Raw genomic sequence first — 23,392 nt, 5'->3', positions numbered from 1 at the left:
GTCCAGTAACCAGTCCAGCAACGTCCTCCCCAGAGAAGCATTGTCAGGAAATCACTGAAAAACAGTTCAGTGATGTTTTTAAAGCCAGATGTTCACTTATCGCTCTGCTATGAAACTGGTTCTGATCCAGGACCTGGAGCGTCTTCAGGGAAACAGAGGTGAAACCATAAGGACAGCATGTGTTCATCGGTTCGTCCTGAAGCTGCTGTTTGGGGACATCTGCTGGAGACGGACTGACGTGGACTATAGACTGTGACCCTGCTGCAGGACAGGATGGTGATTTACCTGCTGTGACTTTATTAAAACAAGAGAAGAAGAAGAACCAGAGAGGATATGAAACAACAACACCATCAGAGTTTTCCTCATATGACTGAACATCTGTTCAAAGTCAGACAGAAAAAGATATGAATCTATGAAAGCAAGAAAAAAATGATCAGGGATGATGGAGATGTATTCATTTATTTATTTTATTTTATTTTATTATTTGCACAACAAAAGAACAAACTGTTCTCTTCATATCTTTATTTAGAGTCTGTGTTCGGATGGTGGCGCTAATGCGCCGAAAGCTGCCAACAACAAGAGTATAAGTGGTGCAGTAGTAGAAGAAGAAGTATCATTTATTTTTAGCCGTAGAAGAAGAAGGAGGTTTTGAAAGCTCAGCGCGCGGCTGCCCCTGTCACAGCTGCATGAGGACAAGATGGCGGCGGCGCTGGAGCGTAGCTTCATAGAGATCTGTGGATTTGAGAGGGAAGCTGTTCAGAGATTCCGAGAAGTGACCGTAAACCTCGGTAAATGCTCCTCATGGCTGTCTGTCGAAGGCTAGGACACACTAAGGACAGGGCAGCTAGCACAGGAGGGATGGATGCTAACTTTAGTCCCGTAGCATTAGCCGTTAGCATTAGCCTCGTTGAGTTCAATCTGAACGGCTCAGCAGGTGACTGTATGCTAACTGTTAGCTAACGTTACCTCCTCTCATTCTCGTTAGCTTCAGTTAGCTAGTTAGCCTGTTAGCATTTTATTCCCCTGTCAGACGCATCAGCTCATTTCTTGTTGATGATCAGTTTGTTGCGTTTTACTGGATCAGATTAATGAAACGATCCCAGCGGCTCCAGGATTCTCAGAATAATATCAGTATTAAAATTATAAAACAGCTGTTAGCACAAAGCTGTATAGTAGCATGCTAGTTATTAGTTTTACATCATAGCAACATCTGTTTTCTTTATGTCCATATGTCTGAGTGATAAAGGGGCGTTTGTTTCCTACCCTGGATGATCCCTCTGGACGCTCAGTTAAACTGTTTTCAGTTGTTCCTGCTCTGTGTTCATTCAGGGCATTGGTCTGAACTCCTGGATGGAGCCGTTTCCCTCTCTGATAACTCTGGCAGAGTGAGCCCTTGTGGATCAGATCACTGATCAGCTGTTTGTACCTGTTCCTGTCTGCAGGTGTGAGTTCTCTTCCTGGAAGTCTGAAGTTTGCCGACAGCGCTGGAGCGTTTCATTATGAGGAGAGCGGGAAGCTGCTGTCTGTGACCAGTAACCGATTCATCCGCTGGTCAGTGATCTCTGCACACGCAGCAGCGTTAGAGTGACTGAACTCGTACTGACGCTGTGACTCTTTGCAGGTCTACATCAGGGGACTCGGTGCAGCTGGTGGAGCAGTCTCTGGACACCAACCTGCTCAACAACGCCGTCAAACTCAGGTTCACCCACTGCACAGTTCTGCCCGGAGGAGTCAACATCCACGAGACGCTCAACAATGTCTTCATCCTCATCTCCACCAATCAGAGCGTTCACAGGCTGGTGCTGCCTCACCCAACACGCATGTACCGCAGCGTGAGTAGTAACGAGGCTGAAGCTCCAGTCTTCTGTTGATGAGAGGAACTGACGTCACTGTTTAATAATAACACCACAGTTTTACTTTAGATCAGCTGCTTGGGAGGAGCCTCCTGCTTTTTTCTTGCAAGTCATTTTTGCTTCTCCTCCAGGAGCTGGTGACGGAGCTGCACATGCAGTCCATCTTCACTGATGTGGGCAAACCGAGTCTGCAAGACCCGACTCACAGCGCCATCATCCCCAGTTCAGCGGGGCAGACGGGGAGTCCCATCACCTCCACGGCCTGGCTCAGCTTCCAGGGGGAAGCTCACTTTGCCCTGGCTTCACCTGCTGGAGGCATCATGGTGATGACTCTACCGCCTCACGACGCTCAGGGTAAACTCCTGCTCTGTCCTCTTTAACCAGACCATAAAATATATAGGAGCAAGCATCAGAGAGAGGGTGGGCAATCCGATCAGAACCAGAACAGCTCGAGTTCTAACCCGAACCAAATGAAAAATAAAACAAGCAGCATCAGTATCTGACAACCAACCAACAACCAGACTAAAGTAGACCAGTCCAGAGTCTGGGAGATTGCAGAACAGTTGCTAATTGAGATGCTAACAGCTAGCATGTCATTTCCGCTTCCCAGCAGTGTGTTTCTGTTCATATCGGCCTCTAAAACTAAACCAGCTCAGTGTTTCCCATACAATGTTAATACTATTGCAGCTCACCAGGGTCTCATAGCGAATCTGAAATATTTTAGCACGTTTCAAACAACGTTTTACTTGCGTTATTTTTCCTATCGCTCCCCATTTGTTAGATCATCTTTCCCTCCCCTTCCTAAAGTTGCCACCTCCCACACACTCCACACACACACCGGTCAGTCCAGAATTTAACCTGACGGAGAAAACGGCTCAGAAAGCTCACGTACCATGAGAAGCCGCCACTTTTGAAAACCTGATGTTTGTACTCTTGATTTTTTTAGACCATGGAGATTTACAATTATTTAAAGACAGTTGGTTAAAATCCGGAGGAAACGACTCCAGACGTAACGTAAACTAGCTCAGCTTTATAAGTGCTAGCTAGCAAAGTTGAATTGAAAGTCAACTGTTTACTATAAATTAGATTTATTCAATGATACTTCATTTAGTCTTGCATAGATTTGTCTCAACAGCTGATGAACTGATGAACTGCACCAGCTGCTGCTCTTTGACGCTAAATCCAATGTCTGTGTTATTACGGTAATTAACGGATTGATACTAAACACAGGCTCTTATTTTATGTGCAGACATTTCATATACCGTATAAATTGCTTTTATTGAGACAGAATAAACGGAGGAGGTTGACTGAGATATAATCTGCCATCAATTTACAACACAGTCCTAACTAGGGATGGCTCGATCCAACTTTTTCATGTCCGATACCGATACTGCAATTTGGAGTATCTGCCGATACCGTTATCAGTCCGATACCTTCTTTTCTCCTCTGTTAAGTTGTTAATACATATAGTTTGTATAGATGTACTTTGCTTAATATGGACATCTAAAAACACCATGTTCAAACTGTGCAACAAATATTCTGCTCCCCTAAGAAGAAAGAAATAAAACAGCCCACGATGTGCCTCAAGCCATAAGCTCTTTATTTAAAGGTGACAGAGAATGAAAAAACGTTTTTACCTTGTCTTAGTTGAATAACGGTAGTCTGCCCGCATTCACGAACATACGAAAAGTGCTAGACATTCTGAACATCTCCGTTTCATAGAAATTCCTCCTTTAGAAATGTCAGCCAGAAAATGGCCCAATCTGAACAACGGATACATATTACGTAAAATGCATCTCACTGCCCCCCCACTCTCATTCAATTCCCTCCCCTTCAAAATAATTTGCATACATCCGCCCTCTCGCCTCCAACGGGAAGTACATTGCAGCAGTGCTTGCGGAGTTCAAGGCGAAATGGCGAGTCGCGTTCCGAGGTGTGCTCTTCCAGGCTGTGCAAGCGGTGTGCAAACTTTCCATTACATTCCCACCAATAGAAATGCACGAGATGCGTGGCTGCTGTTCATTTATAATCGGATTCCAACTACATTCAACCACAGACTGCTACTTCGTTTGTGAACGGCAGTCTATGGCGAAAGATAAATTATTTTCTGGTCCCGATCGACTTGTGCCTTGGATTATATTATTATTATTTTTCAGAATAAAAAATGATTTTACATGTCAAGAATGTCACAGTTTGTCGCAAGATAGTTAAGTAAAACGCTATGGAAAATACGTAATTAAATGAACTACAAGTCCCGCATGCTGGCGCGTACAGAACCGACCAAAACTCCCTTCGGTAAGTAGAGGGGCGGGACTTCGGCTCTCTATAGCGAAGTTTACATTCTTTTGAGTGGCAGCAAATGCAGCCAATCAGCGTCAAGTGCTTGCATTTCATAATGAGGTTGCCAGTTAAGCCCGAAGGGGCGCCAAATAGGTGCAAAACCACGCGTTTAAAATCCCCCACCCTAATATAGCTTTCTGAGAGAGGTTTTTAGGAAGCTTCTAAGGCATTACAGACCCAACCAAAATTTAGTTGTCTGCATGTCACATCACAGATCAAGGATAAATACCCCGTTCAATCATTCTATGTCACCTTTAAACTTCAGATCAGTGCAAACTACAAACTTGAATGTTTCTTCTTTCACATGTAACCTCTGGGGTTGAACTGTAAAACACTCATATCAAACTAGATATAGAATGGACTTAGTAATGTTCCATTGAAGACTATAGGACAGGGGTGCCCACACTTCTTTGGCTTGCAAGCTGCTTTTACAATGACCAAGTCAAAGTGATCTACCTATCCTAAGTCATATTAATTGTTGCTACAGTGTTAAAAGCTCTATCCATCTTTGTTTTTATTTTTATCAAGAAAAACTGGTGCACTGCACCTTTAGAAAAATAACGCTGTCTATTTAAGAAAGACGGTAGTCTTGAGTTGTTGTGGTTGAAGTTGTGCGTGGCTGTGGATTTATGCCGCTGAACTGAGGGTATGTTGCAAATATAAAGTGAAATAAATAAAGATGAACGTTTGTCTTGCTGTTTGTTTTGGAGGTGCAACAGTTAGTTGTTAAACCAGACTAACATCTAAAACATTTTATTTTTTTCCAATGGCACGCGATCTACCCGCACCGGTCGATCACGGTCGATGTAATGGGCGCCCTGCTATAGGACATACAGCTGCTTTAAGTGACTGCTAACTTTAAATAACTGTCACAAACACTTGCGTCCAGTGCTGCTGCCACCCCTTGAGACACTCGCGTTGCACAAGTTGCATTCGGCTGTTTTACTTTTCTCTTCCTTGCGTGCAAAGTAACTCCACACAGCTGACATGATAAGAGCGCTAGGCTAATTCACTGTCAAGAGGTTCTGTTTACACACGCGTGCTGCAGCTGCTCTCTGTTTACGGCATGTCGCGCAAAGTTAAGTTGAGCATTTGGGTATCGGATCGGTAGGGCTATAGTTATTTTTTTCGATATTCGATCCTGAAATTTTGACCAATATCGGGCCGATACCGATCCTAAGTATCGGATCGGGCCATCCCTAGTCCTAACTTCTGACAGGTAAGTATCTAGCCTTTAACGGACACCAGTCATGCCAGTTTCTGGTCGCTAACAGAAAAGAGTCAAGAAAGTTACCCACAGATGTTCCTATTTAAACTTCAACTTCCCCGAAGAAGCTACTCAGATGAACAAGTCCAGCTGCCTTTCTTTTAACGCTTTTTTGTTATCCATCTTCTTACAGGAAGTGTGTCGGTGCTGGAGCTGAAGAGGAGCTCCATGATGACCCGACTCTCCGGCTGGATGCCCACAGCCATCCGGGGGGAGCAGAGTCCGGCCGACCTGGTGCTCAGTCTGGCCGTCAGAGAACTGGAGGAAGACTCCTTCATCTTCGCCCTCTGTCAGGATCACCGACTGCGCATGTGGTCGTTCAAGGTTGGAGCTGCAATCATTTCACATCAGATGTTTAATGTGTGTTCACGATGAGTCCCGTTGAGACCAGTCCTCCTCCATGTCCTCAGGATCAGACTTGTCTGCTGGAGGCCGACATGTTGGAGTACATGCCGGTGTGTAAAGGAGTGAAGCGTCTGCCGGGTCAGGCTCACCGTCTGAGGCTGGCCTTCTCCTCCACCACCGGCCTCTGTCTCTGTGTTTATCTTGCCGTCCCTCAGAAAGGACAGTTCACTGTCCTGCAGCTGGTTGCCACCGACAACAACCGCTACAGCCTTGAACACATCTCCTCTCTATTCAGCACACAGGTAAACCACAGCCTCCAACATCATCTACCAGAACCAGAACCAGAGTCAGACATGCGTGCCTCAGGCTGAACCAACAGAACCTCAGGGTCTGGTTCTGTCCTCTGGACTGGACAGATTGATCCTATAAATCAGTCGGTGATATTAGAACAGATGAGTTCAGTTTGAGATCTCGGTCTCATTGTTATTAAAGGGGATATCTGACTGTCTTTATGTGGCCATCCACTCAGTGTTGGTTTATTAGAGCACCTCTGTGTTAGCTGTGATTAGTTTTCTGAGGTTTTCTGTTTGAAAGGCTAATGCAGCTGCAGCCTCCAGTTGTCTCTCTGCAGATAATAACTAGTGCTGCTCTCTGAGCCAGCCAATAAACATAAACAAGGTCCATGACACCTTCTGCTCTTACATTCAACGTTAAGTGCAGTTTATACCTCTGCAGCACTAGATGCTGTAACCTACGTACGTAGCCTACGCCGTTAGAGTGCCTCGTCAGTCTGGCTCGCTCTGTAAAAATGTATTGTATCTCCAAACCACCTCAGTTAACTTTTCCTTTATATGTTCCATCTTTATTGATCCAAAACAATCAATTTGAATATTGTGGAGATGTAGAAGCAGCCGGAAATCCTAAAATAGAAACGCGCTGCTACCAAAGGGACCAATCAAAGTTTCACAAAGCTTCGTCATATGTTCCTTCTCCACGCGTTTCTTGTTCTGTCCCAGTGTTTTTAGTTGGTTTTAAGTTGTCTCTTTCTGTTGCTGACATCAGAGAGTCTGTGGTTGAACTGATGGTTTAATGTAGATGAGTTTTACATCATAATGAATGAATGAATTCTGAGTGGTGTCTCTGTCAGCAGGAGACTCTAGTGGACTTCACTCTGACCTCCAACGATGTCTGGGCTGTATGGGTGGACGAATCCAACGCCACCGTAGTCAAATACATCAACTATGAGCAGTAAGTAAAAAGACCAGACTCTGACCAGAACCAGAACCAGTTACTTGGAAACATGGTGATTACTGATCCTGTGTTTTACAGCAACACGGGCGGCCAGTGGAACCAGGTGTTTGTTCAGCCTCCACCAGAAGAAGAAGTCCATGTTGGGGTGGACATGGACCCCCGGGTAGGACTCGGTGTTTCCATAGAAACGTCTCCACGTGGAGAGAAAATGTTTTATGGATAAATGACTCTGACGTTCATGTTTCTGAACAGGAGACGTACCTGGAGGTTCTCTTCTCCCCTCTACGCTTCACTGCTTCAGCCATCGTTAAAGCTCTACAGGTGAGACCCTACCTGTCTGGTGATGAGTCTGGTGACTAGTCTGGTGCTGATGATGTGTTTCTTGTCCAGATCTATCGGCGAGGCTCAGAGAGGATCTCTGATTTGTCCTGGGAGTCTCTGAAGAAGGAGGTGACTCTAGCTGTGGAGACTGAGGTACTGACTCTGTTTGTTCTCATGAGGTGATGAAGATGAGTTCAAATTAATCTCAGCTGGTTCTAGAACCTGATGGAGACTCTAAAGTCTGTAGTCTGAACAGAACCAGAACCTTCATCTGTCTGGACTCGTATGCCAATTATTGTGACAATACTCTATGATGTTCTGACCCACCCTCTCCTCCATCTCTTCCAGCTGCAGAGCAGTGTGACGGAGTTTGAGTTTTCTCAGGAGGAGTACCGTCAGCTTCAGGTGGAGTTCTGGTCCCGATTCTACTCCTGTTGTCTGCAGTATCAGGAGGTCCAGTCGACCCCTGTGGGTCTGACCATCAGCCACCACACCGGCATGGTCTGTCTGCTGAGAAAGGTCAGTACCATCATAGTCTATCTGAGGAGGGTTAGTACCATCATGGTCTATCTGAGGAGGAGGGTCAGTACCATCATGGTCTATCTGAGGAGGGTCAGTACCATCATGGTCTATCTGAGGAGGAGGGTCAGTACCATCATGGTCTATCTGAGGAGGGTCAGTACCATCATGGTCTATCTGAGGAGGAGGGTCAGTACCATCATGGTCTATCTGAGGAGGGTCGGTACCATCATGGTCTATCTGAGGAGGGTCGGTACCATCATGGTCTATCTGAGGAGGGTCGGTACCATCATGGTCTATCTGAGGAGGGTCGGTACCATCATGGTCTATCTGAGGAGGGTCGGTACCATCATGGTCTATCTGAGGAGGGTCAGTACCATCATGGTCTATCTGAGGAGGGTCGGTACCATCATGGTCTATCTGAGGAGGAGGGTCGGTACCATCATGGTCTATCTGAGGGGGGTCGGTACCATCATGGTCTATCTGAGGAGGAGGGTCGGTACCATCATGGTCTATCTGAGGGGGGTCGGTACCATCATGGTCTATCTGAGGAGGGTCGGTACCATCATGGTCTATCTGAGGAGGAGGGTCGGTACCATCATGGTCTATCTGAGGGGGGTCGGTACCATCATGGTCTATCTGAGGAGGGTCGGTACCATCACGGTCTATCTGAGGAGGGTCGGTACCATCATGGTCTATCTGAGGGGGGTCGGTACCATCATGGTCTATCTGAGGGGGGTTAGTACCATCATGGTCTATCTGAGGAGGGTCGGTACCATCATGGTCTATCTGAGGAGGGTCGGTACCATCATGGTCTATCTGAGGAGAATATTTGAACATATAAAGAGCTGCTGTTGTGTTTCAGGGCTTCATGTCGTTCCTCCTGCCTTGTTTTGCTGTGGATCACCTGTACCTGTCTTACGACCAGTACCTGTTCTCAGAGGACGAGACGCCCATCACTGACGGTACCAGCTCACCTGCAGCCAGCTAACCCACCTGGCGTCTATTAGTGTGTACATTTATTTATTTATTTATTTATACACACATGTTCCTGTGTTCTGGTCCTCAGACCCCGACGTGGGCCGAGACGTCCTGCAGCTGGTCCAGTGCCTTAGGTTGGTCAGCGATGCTGTTTCTGGAGAGATGGCGTACGAGATGGAGAAAGCTCTGGAATACCTGCAGTCACCTGAGAGGGCAGCAGAGCTCGTCCTGGAGAGCATGCTCTGTAACGACAAGTCAGTCACACGACACAACCCACCTTCATCACCTGTCTGCTCCTCTTCATCGCCTGTCTGCTCCTCTTCATCGCCTGTCTCCTCTTCTTCACAGTGATAACGTGATAGTGGACATCCAGAACAAGCTACAGAATGTCCGTAACCCCATGGCAGCCATGATGGTTCTGCTCAGGGAGATGGACCTGGAGACGGACTCGGAGGTCGGAGGAGACAGACCTGCAGCTGCAGGTAGGAACCAGAGGTCCAGGTCCAGGTTCTGGTTCTGGTTTTGGTTTTGATAACAGTGGGCTTTAGTTGTCCCTGCTCTGTGTCTTCCAGGAGAGAGCCTGGCAGTCAGGATGAGTCTGTCTCAGCTGTACAGCAGCAGCTCTGCAGTGTCTCTGATCTGTCAGGCCGTCTGTCACATGACCATGACCAGAGCGCTGCTCTGCAGAGACCTGCTGCTGCTGCAGAAGCTCTACCTGCGCTTTGGGGACAACGTACGTACAGGCTACACGCTACAGGCTACACGCTACAGGCTACACGCTACAGGCTACAGGCTACATGCTACACGCTACACGCTACAGGCTACAGGCTACAGGCTACACGCTACAGGCTACAGGCTACAGGCTACACGCTACAGGCTACACGCTACAGGCTACACGCTACAGGCTACAGGCTACAGGCTACATGCTACATGCTACAGGCTACAGGCTACATGCTACACGCTACAGGCTACAGGCTACATGCTACAGGCTACAGGCTACAGGCTACAGGCTACATGCTCCAGGCTACACGCTACAAGCTACACGCTACACGCTACACGCTACACGGAACATGTATCACCTCACCTTACATGACACGCACTGAGCACAGATAGATCCTCCTGGTTAGAGATGATCAACAATAATATTAACCCTTTAAGACCGGATCACGCATCTGTGCGTGTTTACCTTTAAGACCGGATCACGCATCTGTGCGTGTTCACCTTTAAGACCGGATCACGCATCTATGCGTAGTTACCATTAAGGCCGGCAAACGTGTCATTTTGAGCATTGTCGTCTTTTATGGCCAATTATATGCACTGTGATTGGCTGAAATATTCTTGGGTGAGTGACAGAGATGCTTAGGGATTTTTTTTAAACTCATGTGACTAATAAAACGCTTTGTGATTGGTCGAAAGCCTACACGTGGAGTATGTTTTGGTCGAAAATTTTAAACACCGTGCTAGCGTTCCGTCACGGCTGACTCAAGTGAAGGAAGTGATATTGACGAAGTAATTGGAAAAATAGATCTTTACTGATTTTCAAAATTTTAAAAATGTTTGGTGTTTTTTGATTTTTTTAAAACAATGCATTTGAAGATTATGCCCTAGCAAGTCAGTCAAGTTGAAAGCCAAAGAAGTAAGCTGTCAAATGCTTTTTATCTCATGTTTTTATCTGCTACAGAGCCTGAGAAATTAAGGTTTTAGTGTTGACATATTCTGAAAAACCTCAGGTTTTGAGAGGGGGTTTACAGAAGAGTGTTTAGGCCTGAATGGGTTAATAGACACGGATCAGCTGACCACATCAAGTCTGATTACTGTCTCCATGTCCCTCAGGTGTTTCTGGGTGGGGGGGCCCAGCTGCTGCAGCTACAACAGGACTTGATTCCCAGAACGTCCCACCTCCTGTCCTCCTATCACCTGCTCAAACACATCAGTCAGAGCCTGTCCTCCTCCGTCGCCATGGATACCCTGTGAGTCCTCAGCTGTTGTCCTGTGTACATAACATATGAACACCTATGAACATATGTATGTGTCTGTCCTCGTGTTACAGAGACGCTAACCTGCAGCACCTCACAGTGTTGGAGCTGTCAGACACTCCCCCCGTGTCCACCACCCGCTCAGGTCTGAGACTATACATGCTCTGTCCCCTGTCCCTGTTAATGGTGTCCTCCTCTGTCCATCCCCTGTCTGTGTTAACGGTGTCTCCTCCTCGGTTCATCCCTCTGTCCCCTGTCCCTGCAGGTCTGAGTCCTCAGACAGTGGTGGAGCTCTTCTACCAGACGTCTGGCAGGAAACTGATTGTGTCTCAGATCTTCTGTCAGCAGACGACGTCCTCTCTGCTCGTCTGGAGTCACATGATCTCCAGTGTGGTCCAGCTGTTGGCTCAGCTGCTGTATCCTGTTTCAGTAACAATAATAATAATAATAATAATAATTAATAATAATAATCCTCTGAGCTCATTCAGACGTCTTCATGGTCTTAACTCAGTGTCCCAGGTGGCCCAGTAACCCCGGTTTTCAGTTCCCTGAGTGTCTCATGGCCAGCTGTCAGTACACTCAGCTGCAGGTGAGTTCATCTTCATCAGACAGGTGACCTCTGTCTCTGTCCAGGCGTCCACTGAGAAGTCTTACAGGTCGGCCCAGTCTGTATCATGTCCTGAGAATGAACTCCTTCCTCTGCTGTCCACAATGAATGCTACACAATAAGTCTAAGTCTAAAATGGATCAAACACAAGATAAAGATGTTTTAAGAAGCAGTAAAAATAAATAAAATATACCAGTTATACATGTCAGCAGTCACATGACATGGATTATAAACTACCGACCTTTTAACGTCCTACGTCATGACTACGTCACAGCGGTTAGCTGGAGGTAAAAACACAGCGGCTACCGTTATCAATCTCATCTCGCTGTGTTGCCAGAATCTGAGGAGTTAATGGATCCAAACTGAAGTTTTATCAGTTTTACCAGCTGCTACTCTGACGAGCTAACGTTAGAAAAACAAACTTCATATTTTGCTAAACATAACACAGCTAACAACATTTTGCTTTTACATTAGCCTATATAATCTCATATTTAATATGTATGTAGTTAACTTTATTGTTGACATATACTAGATGTAGGTTATTTACCCAGCCATGCTAGCGCTGTTAGCTGTCAGGACGTAGCCACTGGTTCTGTTGACAATAACACAAACCTGATGCACTTTGTTTTCTGGCAGAACTTCAGCACAAAACTCATCTGTTAAATCTTTACGTCTCGTTTATGATCATTCAGGACAAGGTTTTATATGTCCTCATTTTCTCTTTAGTGTCCACGTTTGGTTTCTCAAGTGTCCGACTGTTGCTCAGTAGCTGATCCCATCAGATCCTCATCCATTGTGTTATTGAGAGCGGGTCGGCCAGTCTGGTCCCGTCTATTCAAACAACTCTCTCCGTCCTGGGGAGGGAGGGAGTGTCCTCAGCCTCACCTGTGTGTCCTGTGTGCAGGAGTATGTGAGGCTGATTGGTCCGTGGTGTCAGGTGAACATCGGCTCCTGTCGCTTCATGCTGGGTCAGTGTTACCTGGCCAACGGGGAAGGTCAGAAGGTGAGTCCAACAGAACACTGACACCTGTTTCTCACCTGTCTCTCACCTGTCTCTCACCTGTGACATCACTTCCTTTGTGTTTGTTGCGTCCATCAGGCTCTGCAGTGTTTCCAGGAGGCAGCGACAGAGGTGGAGAAGGAGGAGTTCCTGATGAGACTGACAGGCAGCGAGGACGAGGACAATGTCTCTACCCCAAGACTGCAGTACTACAACAAGGTAGAGCAGGAGACAGGGGATATGTGGACATTAAAAGGACAGAGACGTTTAAAATGAGCTAGAATGAAACAACAGACTGTCTCCTTGAGGACATGTCCATGTCCAGGTGTCTGTCCCTCATCACTGAAGGTCTGTTCCAGGTGCTGCGTCTCCTGGAGGACGTGGGTCTACCTGAACTCATCATCCAGTTGTCCTCTTTGGCCATAACAGAGGCCGGGACCGACAGCAACAGTCAGGTGAGGGTGTCTCAGGTGAGAGGGACATGTGATAAGGGGCGGTCCGTGTGTCTGACGTCCAGGTGTCTGTCTCCAGGCCGCTCTGTGGACTCGAATATTCAAACATCATCTGGACCTGGGACACAACAACGAAGCATACGCTGCTCTGACCCAGAATCCAGACAGCAGCATGTACGTACCCGTCTACCTGAACACGCACCCGTCCCGTCTACCTGAACACGCACCCGTCTACCTGAACACGCACCCGTCTACCTGAACACGTACCCGTCTACCTTCTCAGTGTTTCCTGTTTCCTGTTTGTCCACAGGCAGCTGGATTGTCTCCGTCAGCTGGTCGTGGTTCTGTGTGAACGGTCTCAGCTTCAGGATTTAGTCCAGTTCCCCTACATCAACCTGCACGACGAGGTACACCTGATCACTGGCTGATCACTGATTGATCACTGATTGATCACTGATTGATCATCCTGCTCCTCATCAGCGTTAGAGTCACACTGGGTTTTATAATATGACAGATGTATTTCATACCTGCAAACTTGTCGCTTTTCGGCGACAATCGCCGTTTTCTTGGTGGATTGGGTCATCCACGTGAATCGCGTAGAACTGGAAAGTTTTTTTTTCGGGGGGGTCTGGGGCTGCCCTTCATCTGCATGCCATGCGGGCTAGAATTGCGAAAACATTGGATCATTCTTATAATTGACATTTCTCTGGGCCAATCGGAATCTTAGCATTTGCTTCGACGGACGCGCCGGCGCGTCCAAATCACATGACCAGTTTAAGACAACGTAGCAGCAAGACGAAGTCTCACTGAGACTCCGTTTCAATTTGTGCAGAACGTGCTAACTTCAAACTATATACCAGTTTTTAAATTGTGTTGATAGGCCAAGTAAAAGTGGACTTATGAAAACTAATATACGGCTTTTTCCTGAATACTGTCATCATATTTGGTGCGCGCTTAGTGCAGGAAGTTACGGCGAAAAGGAAAACGCTAGCAAGTGGAGATTGCTAGCCGGCTTCAGGTGATCGAGGAAAAAAAAAACAAGACACCCTCTTTCCTATTGGTGGAAAAATGCATCACATCAGCCAATCAGAAAATTAAATGGTAATGGTTGCTAAGGAAGAGGGAAAATTGGTGGGAGTGACGCTATATACAATCTATGGAGTGATGACGGTTGAAGAGAGAGAAACGAGTTTTGAGATTTGAGACATTCGTGACCTTACTTATTTACTTACCTTACTTATTAGACATTACTCATTAGACATTACTTATTAGACATTACTTATTAGACATTACTTATTAGACATTACTTATTGTGACGCCTGATTGTTTTGCAGATGGTTCTAAATAGTTGTGCAAAAAGCGCCTGATGCATTTCCTGTATTTCAATGTAAATAGCTGTAAATAACTTTGTTGTTTGCAAAATTTTTATATAAGCTTTTGAAATTTACAGTTTAGATTTGCATTCTAAGTTATAAAAATGGTTCGTTAAATATGTTTGTGGTTTTCACAGTGAAAAATCTAGGGTTTTCCTACTCGGATTTTATGTTTTTAGTGTGGTTTTAGGTCCACTGTGTTAATACAGTATGCCAGAATGAAAAAATAACTGTGTAATCACATATTGCGAGGTTGTGCTGAAAAGAATGACACCCAACAAGGCAAGGTAAACTGTTTTTAAGATGAAATATAAAGGTAAAACCAAAAGTAGTAAAAAACGGCCAATTATACTCTAGACCCCAGAGGGTTAAATTCGAGGTAAGTCTTTTTGGAGCAGTTAAGTCACGCTGAGAAATGTGTCATCTGCATATTAAAATCACAAAAAAAGAAAAACAAAAAATCGGACGACCCCCCCCCCCCCCGCGGACACTGTCACTTATTTTTTCGCTGAGGAGTTTGCAGGTCTGGTATTTAAAGACGTTTAAAGGAACAGTATGTAAGATTGTGGCCAAAACTGGTACTGCAATCACTTTCTAAATACTGTAGAACGGTGTATCCCCTCCAACCTACCCCTGACTCGAGGTTGCCAGGTTACCGAGGTAACGTTAGGCTACTCACTACGTCTCAGTTACGTTTCACATTGCCATAATCGACGTGCTAATGTTGTTTTCCTCTGCGTTTCAGCATAATGACAGAGAAACGGGCTCATAATGCTAATGCTAATGTTAGCAATGACGACTCGCCGTTTTTATTTCCCAAACAATTCCTTACCTTTTCAATTCGATGACCCACCTCCTCTGTATGCGCTAACGTAACGTTACTTTGCACGAACATGCATAACTTTGTTCGACTGTCGTGAATATTTGAAATGTCCATTTACATTATGTACAAGTAAGTTAGCCAAACATAGATGAATCTTACCTGTCCAGGAGAAAATTAGCAACGTTGGCGTCTGTCTTCAAATTCTTCTCCGTTTTCAGCCGTCTCCGTCTTTCAAAGGCGTCTCCTATACCAATCCTTGTTTTATTTCGGACTTTGTCACGACGTAGTTCGGATTCATAACGAGGTCTTAAGTTTCGTAACGTTATACATGTTTTATCCGACACGTTCGTAGCTGCAGCTGCGGTAACTAGAGCAGAGCTGGCAACCCGGATGACGAAACTCTACTGACTTCGTGATTGGTCGATAGGTGGAGGGTGGAGCCTCAGGCCAAAACACAACATGACAACATCAACATCAGCTGAGGGCTGCAACTCTCACTTTTAAATGACTATATCCTGGCCGGACCACTGTTGTCAGTGATAGAAGGATTTGAAATGAACATGATTTCTTCATGTCTAGTGACATATCAGGGCCATTTTATGATTAATTGAAATACATTTCTTACATACTGTTCCTTTAAATCTGTGGATAAAATTTCGGAGGAATATTAAAAAAAAAAAAAAGTCTAATCAATCAAAACTTTCACGACCCCCCTGCAGAGACCCCCGTTGAAGACATCTGCTTTAGAGTGTTTATTGATGAGTCACTGATCAGCTGATCCTTTAGTAGACTGTTTATTGATGAGTCACTGATCAGCTGATCCTTTAGTAGACTGTTTATTGATGAGTCACTGATCAGCTGATGGTGATGATCAGTACTTGATGACATCATGTGATTGACAGGTGGTGAACATCATCGAGTCCAGAGCCAGAGGTTTAGATCTACTGACCCACAACTACTACGAGCTGCTCTACGCCTTCCATGTCTGCAGACACAACTACAGGAAAGGTCAGAGGACACACTCAGAGACACAATAGAGTAGAAGACATCTTTCCTCCAGATGGACACACTGAGGGGACAGAAGATACTGAGGAAAGAGAGGACAGAGCAGACAGACCATCTTCCACAGGTCTGAGCAGTATTTGAGTGTAAACTTTTTCTGTGTCCTTGTCTCTGTCTGTCTGTCCAGCGGGGACAGTAATGTTTGAGTTCGGGATGCGTCTGGGTCGAGAGGTCCGGACTCTGGTCGGTCTCCAGAAACAAGTCAACTGTTTCCTGGCGGCTCTGAACTGTCTCCGGCTCATCAGACCTGAATACGCCTGGATCGTCCAGCCGTCCTCTGGAGCCACGGTAAGGACACAGAGACAGATAAACAGAGTCATTAACAGACATGGCTGCGCCCCTCTGTCCTCCAATATGTCTGTCCCTGTCTTCCTCAGTACGATCGTCCTGGTGCGTCTCCAAAGAGAAACTCTGATGGAGAGTTTTCTTCAGAACCAGGTGACTCCTTCACAATAAACCTTTTATTAGTTTAGTGTGGACGGACAGAGACGTGTCCCCCCAGGTGTCCTCTGGTGGTGAGGACGTGTCCCCCACTCTAACAACTCTAATCTGTCTCTAGCCAAGCGTCAGGTGGACATCCTGGAGCTGGACGACCTGGAGAAGGAATACATTGTGTCCCGCAGCCGCCTCACCCTCGCCAGACACCACCCCCCCTCAGCTGCCATCGCAGGTACCCCCCCCCCCCCCCCCGGGCCCTGGTCCGGGTTATAGATCACCTTTATAGATCATGTTATAGATCAGCGTTATAGATCATGTTATAGATCAGCTTTATAGATCATGTTATAGATCAGCTTTATAGATCATGTTATAGATCATGTTATAGATCATGTTATAGATCACCTTTATAAATCATGTTATAGATCATGTTATAGATCAGCTTTATAGATCAGCGTTATAGATCAGCGTTATAGATCAGCGTTATAGATCATGTTATAGATCACCTTTATAGATCATGTTATAGATCACCTTTATAGATCATGTTATAGATCATGTTATAGATCATGTTATAGATCACCTTTATAAATCATGTTATAGATCATGTTATAGATCATGTTATAGATCATGTTATAGATCATGTTATAGATCAGCTTTATAGATCAGCGTTATAGATCAGCGTTATAGATCAGCGTTATAGATCATGTTATAGATCACCTTTATAGATCATGTTATAGATCACCTTTATAGATCATGTTATAGATCAGCGTTATAGATCAGCGTTATAGATCACCTTTATAAATCATGTTATAGATCAGCGTTATAGATCATGTTATAGATCACCTTTATAGATCATGTTATAGATCAGCTTTATAGATCATGTTGTAGATCATGTTATAGATCATGTTATAGATCACCTTTATAGATCATGTTATAGATCATGTTATAGATCAGCGTTATAGATCACCTTTATAGATCATGTTATAGATCATGTTATAGATCATGTTATAGATCACCTTTATAGATCATGTTATAGATCATGTTATAGATCAGCGTTATAGATCACCTTTATAGATCATGTTATAGATCACCTTTATAGATCATGTTATAGATCATGTTATAGATCATGTTATAGATCACCTTTATAGATCATGTTATAGATCATGTTATAGATCATGTTATAGATCACCTTTATAGATCATGTTATAGATCATGTTATAGATCAGCGTTATAGATCACCTTTATAGATCATGTTATAGATCACCTTTATAGATCATGTTATAGATCATGTTATAGATCACCTTTATAGATCATGTTATAGATCATGTTATAGATCATGTTATAGATCACCTTTATAAATCATGTTATAGATCAGCTTTATAGATCACCTTTATAGATCATGTTATAGATCACCTTTATAGATCATGTTATAGATCATGTTATAGATCATGTTATAGATCACCTTTATAAATCATGTTATAGATCATGTTATAGATCATGTTATAGATCACCTTTATAGATCATGTTATAGATCATGTTATAGATCAGCGTTATAGATCACCTTTATAGATCATGTTATAGATCACCTTTATAGATCATGTTATAGATCATGTTATAGATCATGTTATAGATCACCTTTATAGATCATGTTATAGATCATGTTATAGATCATGTTATAGATCACCTTTATAGATCATGTTATAGATCATGTTATAGATCAGCGTTATAGATCACCTTTATAGATCATGTTATAGATCACCTTTATAGATCATGTTATAGATCATGTTATAGATCATGTTATAGATCACCTTTATAGATCATGTTATAGATCATGTTATAGATCATGTTATAGATCACCTTTATAAATCATGTTATAGATCAGCGTTATAGATCATGTTATAGATCACCTTTATAGATCATGTTATAGATCACCTTTATAGATCATGTTATAGATCAGCGTTATAGATCATGTTATAGATCACCTTTATAGATCACCTTTATAGATCACCTTTATAGATCACCTTTATAGATCATGTTATAGATCACCTTTATAGATCACCTTTATAGATCAGCGTTATAGATCATGTTATAGATCACCTTTACAGATCATGTTATAGATCATGTTATAGATCATGTTATAGATCAGCGTTATAGATCATGTTATAGATCATGTTATAGATCACCTTTACAGATCATGTTATAGATCATGTTATAGATCATGTTATAGATCATGTTATAGATCAGCGTTATAGATCAGCGTTATAGATCATGTTATAGATCATGTTATAGATCACCTTTACAGATCATGTTATAGATCACCTTTATAGATCATGTTATAGATCATGTTATAGATCATGTTATAGATCATGTTATAGATCACCTTTACAGATCATGTTATAGATCATGTTATAGATCAGCGTTATAGATCATGTTATAGATCATGTTATAGATCACCTTTACAGATCATGTTATAGATCATGTTATAGATCAGCGTTATAGATCATGTTATAGATCATGTTATAGATCAGCGTTATAGATCAGCGTTATAGATCATGTTATAGATCATGTTATAGATCACCTTTACAGATCATGTTATAGATCACCTTTATAGATCATGTTATAGATCATGTTATAGATCATGTTATAGATCATGTTATAGATCACCTTTACAGATCATGTTATAGATCACCTTTATAGATCATGTTATAGATCATGTTATAGATCACCTTTACAGATCATGTTATAGATCATGTTATAGATCATGTTATAGATCATGTTATAGATCATGTTATAGATCAGCGTTATAGATCAGCGTTATAGATCATGTTATAGATCATGTTATAGATCATGTTATAGATCACCTTTACAGATCATGTTATAGATCACCTTTATAGATCATGTTATAGATCATGTTATAGATCAGCGTTATAGATCATGTTATAGATCACCTTTACAGATCATGTTATAGATCATGTTATAGATCAGCGTTATAGATCATGTTATAGATCATGTTATAGATCACCTTTACAGATCATGTTATAGATCAGCGTTATAGATCAGCGTTATAGATCATGTTATAGATCATGTTATAGATCATGTTATAGATCATGTTATAGATCACCTTTATAGATCATGTTATAGATCACCTTTATAGATCATGTTATAGATCACCTTTATAGATCATGTTATAGATCATGTTATAGATCACCTTTATAGATCATGTTATAGATCAGCGTTATAGATCATGTTATAGATCACCTTTATAGATCACCTTTACAGATCATGTTATAGATCAGCGTTATAGATCATGTTATAGATCACCTTTACAGATCATGTTATAGATCAGCTTTATAGATCATGTTATAGATCAGTTTTATAGATCAGCTTTATAGATCAGCTTTATAGATCATGTTATAGATCACCTTTACAGATCATGTTATAGATCACCTTTATAGATCACCTTTACAGATCATGTTATAGATCATGTTATAGATCACCTTTATAGATCATGTTATAGATCACCTTTACAGATCATGTTATAGATCATGTTATAGATCACCTTTATAGATCATGTTATAGATCAGCGTTATAGATCATGTTATAGATCACCTTTATAGATCACCTTTACAGATCATGTTATAGATCATGTTATAGATCAGCTTTATAGATCAGTTTTATAGATCATGTTATAGATCATGTTATAGATCAGCTTTATAGATCATGTTATAGATCAGCGTTATAGATCATGTTATAGATTATGTTATAGATCAGCGTTATAGATCATGTTATAGATCAGCGTTATAGATCAGCGTTATAGATCATGTTATAGATCATGTTATAGATCAGCGTTATAGATCATGTTATAGATCATGTTATAGATCAGCGTTATAGATCATGTTATAGATCACCTTTACAGATCATGTTATAGATCATGTTGTAGATCATGTTATAGATCATGTTATAGATCAGCTTTATAGATCATGTTATAGATCAGCATTATAGATCATGTTATAGATCAGCTTTATAGATCATGTTATAGATCAGCTTTATAGATCATGTTATAGATCAGCGTTATAGATCAGTTTTATAGATCAGCTTTATAGATCATGTTGTAGATCATGTTATAGATCAGCTTTATAGATCAGCTTTATAGATCATGTTACAGATCATGTTATAGATCAGCTTTATAGATCATGTTATAGATCAGCTTTATAGATCAGCGTTATAGATCATGTTATAGATCATGTTATAGATCAGCTTTATAGATCATGTTATAGATCAGCTTTATAAATCATGTTATAGATCAGCGTTATAGATCATGTTATAGATCAGCTTTATAGATCAGCTGACTGATGGACACCTTCTGACTGCAGGTGGAGCATCGGCGGTGGAGCTGGTGTCGCTGCTGGTGCAGAACGGACTCTTTGACTCGGCTCTGTCTCTGTGTCAGACCTTCAGCCTGAACCTGAGCCACGTGTTTGAGGGTTTGACCTTTAAGTGAGTCTGACGAGACGAAGACAGACGACAAGAGACAATCTGCTTCAACTCTATTCTCACTTCACGTTTATCGTTTCAGGTGCATCAAGCTTCAGTTTGGTGGGGAGGAGTCTCAGAACGAAGCCTGGAGCTGGTTGGCCGCCAATCAGCTGTCAGTCGTCAATACCAAAGAGTCCAGGTGAGACTCAGCCAATCGCTGGTCGTTGGTGCTGAGCCGTGGTTGTTGGGACCGATCTTATTGATCGTTGATTGTTTCTCTTCTTCTGTCCTCAGCGCTGCAGACGAGGCGTGGCGGCTGCTGGCGTCCTACCTGGACAGGTATCCTTCCAGTAACGGACAGCATCACCGCTGCATCGTCCACAAGCTGCTGTCACATGGCGTCCCTCTTCCTGATTGGCTGGTCAAGTCCTACAAGGTGACCCTTACTGACCAGTCATGGTTCTGAGTCGGTCTTTATTCAGGAAGTGAGATTGCTCTCACCTGACTGATGTCACCACACACACACACACACACACACAGTAACACACCTGTAGAGAGACACCTATCAACCAATGGGCTTCAAGTGTTTCCTCCTGCTGAAATAAACATGTTCTTGATGTGTTGCAGCGTCTAGACGCTCCGTCTCTGCTGCGTCTCCTCCTGAACTTTGACCTTCTGGACGCAGCTGCTGAGCTGGTGGTGGAGTACGTGGACGCCGTCCTGGGCCGAGGACACAAGTACTTTGGAATACAGGTAAAAATACTCCAGAGTGATCTCCACTCAGCCATAACACGCTAGTCTGTCAGTAACAGATCTTGATCAGATCCGGATTCAAACCAGGAGATCATCAGTAGTTATTTATTTGAGCTCTCACATGAACCAGAACCACCAGAACCATCAGAACCTGTAGCTTCAACTCTTCAAAGCTGCTAAAAAACAAAAAACAAGAACTAGAACCCAGGTTCTACCATGAAGGTCGTCCTCTGTTAGTCAGTAACTAGTGTGGATGTGGATGTGTGGTGAGGTGGTAGTAGTTGATCATCTAAACAGAATCCATGGAGTCCACTCAGTCAAAGGCTGCACCCAAACAACAACAACAAACACTGAACGTTTAGAAGAAGAGAGGACAAGGGAGACAAGGACAGACTTTAGGAAGCTACAGGAGACCACCTCTAGGAGAAGACAAGGAAGACAAGGACAGACTTTAGGAAGCTACAGGAGACCACCTCTAGGAGAAGACAAGGAAGACAAGGACAGACTTTAGGAAGACACAGGAGACCAACTCTAGGAGAAGACAAGGAAGACAAGGACAGACTTTAGGAAGCTACAGGAGACCAACTCTAGGAGAAGACAAGGAAGACAAGGACAGACTTTAGGAAGCTACAGGAGACCAACTCTAGGAGAAGACAAGGAAGACAAGGACAGACTTTAGGAAGACACAGGAGACCAACTCTAGGAGAAGACAAGGACAGACTTTAGGAAGCTACAGGAGACCAACTCTAGGAGAAGACAAGGAAGACAAGGACAGACTTTAGGAAGCTACAGGAGACCAACTCTAGGAGAAGACAAGGACAGACTTTAGGAAGCTACAGGAGACCAACTCTAGGAGAAGACAAGGACAGACTTTAGGAAGACACAGGAGACCAACTCTAGGAGAAGACAAGGAAGACAAGGACAGACTTTAGGAAGCTACAGGAGAAGACAAGGACAGACTTTAGGAAGACACAGGAGACCAACTCTAGGAGAAGACAACGACAGACTTTAGGACGCTACAGGAGAAGACAAGGACAGACTTTAGGAAGACACAGGAGACCAACTCTAGGAGAAGACAACGAAGACAAGGACAGACTTTAGGAAGCTACAGGAGAAGACAAGGACAGACTTTAGGAAGCTACAGGAGAAGACAAGGACAGACTTTAGGACGCTACAGGAGACCACCTGGTTGTTGTGGTTGACGTGTTGCTGTCGTGTTTCAGACGCCTCTCTCCACCACGTCTCCTCCGGCCTGGCTGCCGTACACGTCCATCGATCAGCTGTTGCAGGCTCTGAACGAGACGCAGACTCACAGCAACGTAAGTCACTTCCTGTTCAGCTGTACCCATGATGCTTTGCTCCCACTAATGAAGCATTGTGTTTCAGCTTTACAACAGAGTTCGAGACAAACTGGACGAGTATCACCGAGTGGTGGAGCAGATGACCCGACGCAGACTGGCAGCTCACGGCGCCTCCTACTGACCATTGATGTAAATACAGGAAGTTTTCTACCGACATGAATAAAGTGTTTTGTAACGTTTCATCGTGTCGGTGTCTT

General features: G+C 43.5%; 1 protein-coding gene across 2 annotated transcripts; it reads left to right on the top strand.

Moving 5' to 3' along the window:
* The first annotated feature begins 207 nt into the window (after window positions 1–207).
* LOC311495549 (nuclear pore complex protein Nup160-like) lies at window positions 208–23,375 on the top strand. 2 transcript variants are annotated; one of them, XM_084555039.1, is made up of 34 exons: window positions 208–788; window positions 1,443–1,551; window positions 1,622–1,832; window positions 1,985–2,207; window positions 5,594–5,784; window positions 5,871–6,107; window positions 6,953–7,053; window positions 7,135–7,219; window positions 7,309–7,377; window positions 7,447–7,530; window positions 7,726–7,896; window positions 8,762–8,861; window positions 8,966–9,131; window positions 9,226–9,359; window positions 9,450–9,610; window positions 10,711–10,847; window positions 10,928–10,998; window positions 11,119–11,269; window positions 11,373–11,442; window positions 12,365–12,463; window positions 12,560–12,679; window positions 12,820–12,915; window positions 12,992–13,086; window positions 13,223–13,319; window positions 16,011–16,116; window positions 16,298–16,458; window positions 16,548–16,608; window positions 16,730–16,840; window positions 20,979–21,102; window positions 21,182–21,280; window positions 21,376–21,517; window positions 21,709–21,834; window positions 23,058–23,153; window positions 23,221–23,375. In XM_084555039.1, the coding sequence occupies exons 1-34, from the start codon at window positions 698–700 to the stop codon at window positions 23,314–23,316; spliced, it is 4,191 nt and encodes a 1,396-aa protein (XP_084411165.1). In that variant the 5' UTR covers window positions 208–697; the 3' UTR covers window positions 23,317–23,375. The 2 variants fall into 2 exon arrangements, with proteins under 2 accessions (XP_084411165.1, XP_084411166.1); XM_084555040.1 differs by having other exon boundaries at window positions 209–788; window positions 6,956–7,053.
* The last annotated feature ends 17 nt before the right edge of the window (window positions 23,376–23,392 follow it).

This window comes from Chelon labrosus, assembly GCF_963514085.1.
Source record: "Chelon labrosus genome assembly, chromosome: 11".
Classification (NCBI taxonomy): Eukaryota; Metazoa; Chordata; class Actinopteri; order Mugiliformes; family Mugilidae; genus Chelon; species Chelon labrosus.
Note: the sequence above shows the minus strand (reverse complement) of the source record. Positions and strands in the feature narration are given on the sequence as shown.

Bases quoted from the DNA above. Each gene is read 5' to 3' on its own strand.
- LOC311495549 (XM_084555039.1), top strand. From the start codon at position 698: ATGGCGGCGGCGCTGGAGCGTAGCTTCATAGAGATCTGTGGATTTGAG. The intron at 1,552-1,621 runs GTCAGTGATCTC...GACTCTTTGCAG, and splicing joins AGTAACCGATTCATCCGCTG to GTCTACATCAGGGGACTCGG. The intron at 21,281-21,375 runs GTGAGACTCAGC...TTCTGTCCTCAG, and splicing joins GTCAATACCAAAGAGTCCAG to CGCTGCAGACGAGGCGTGGC.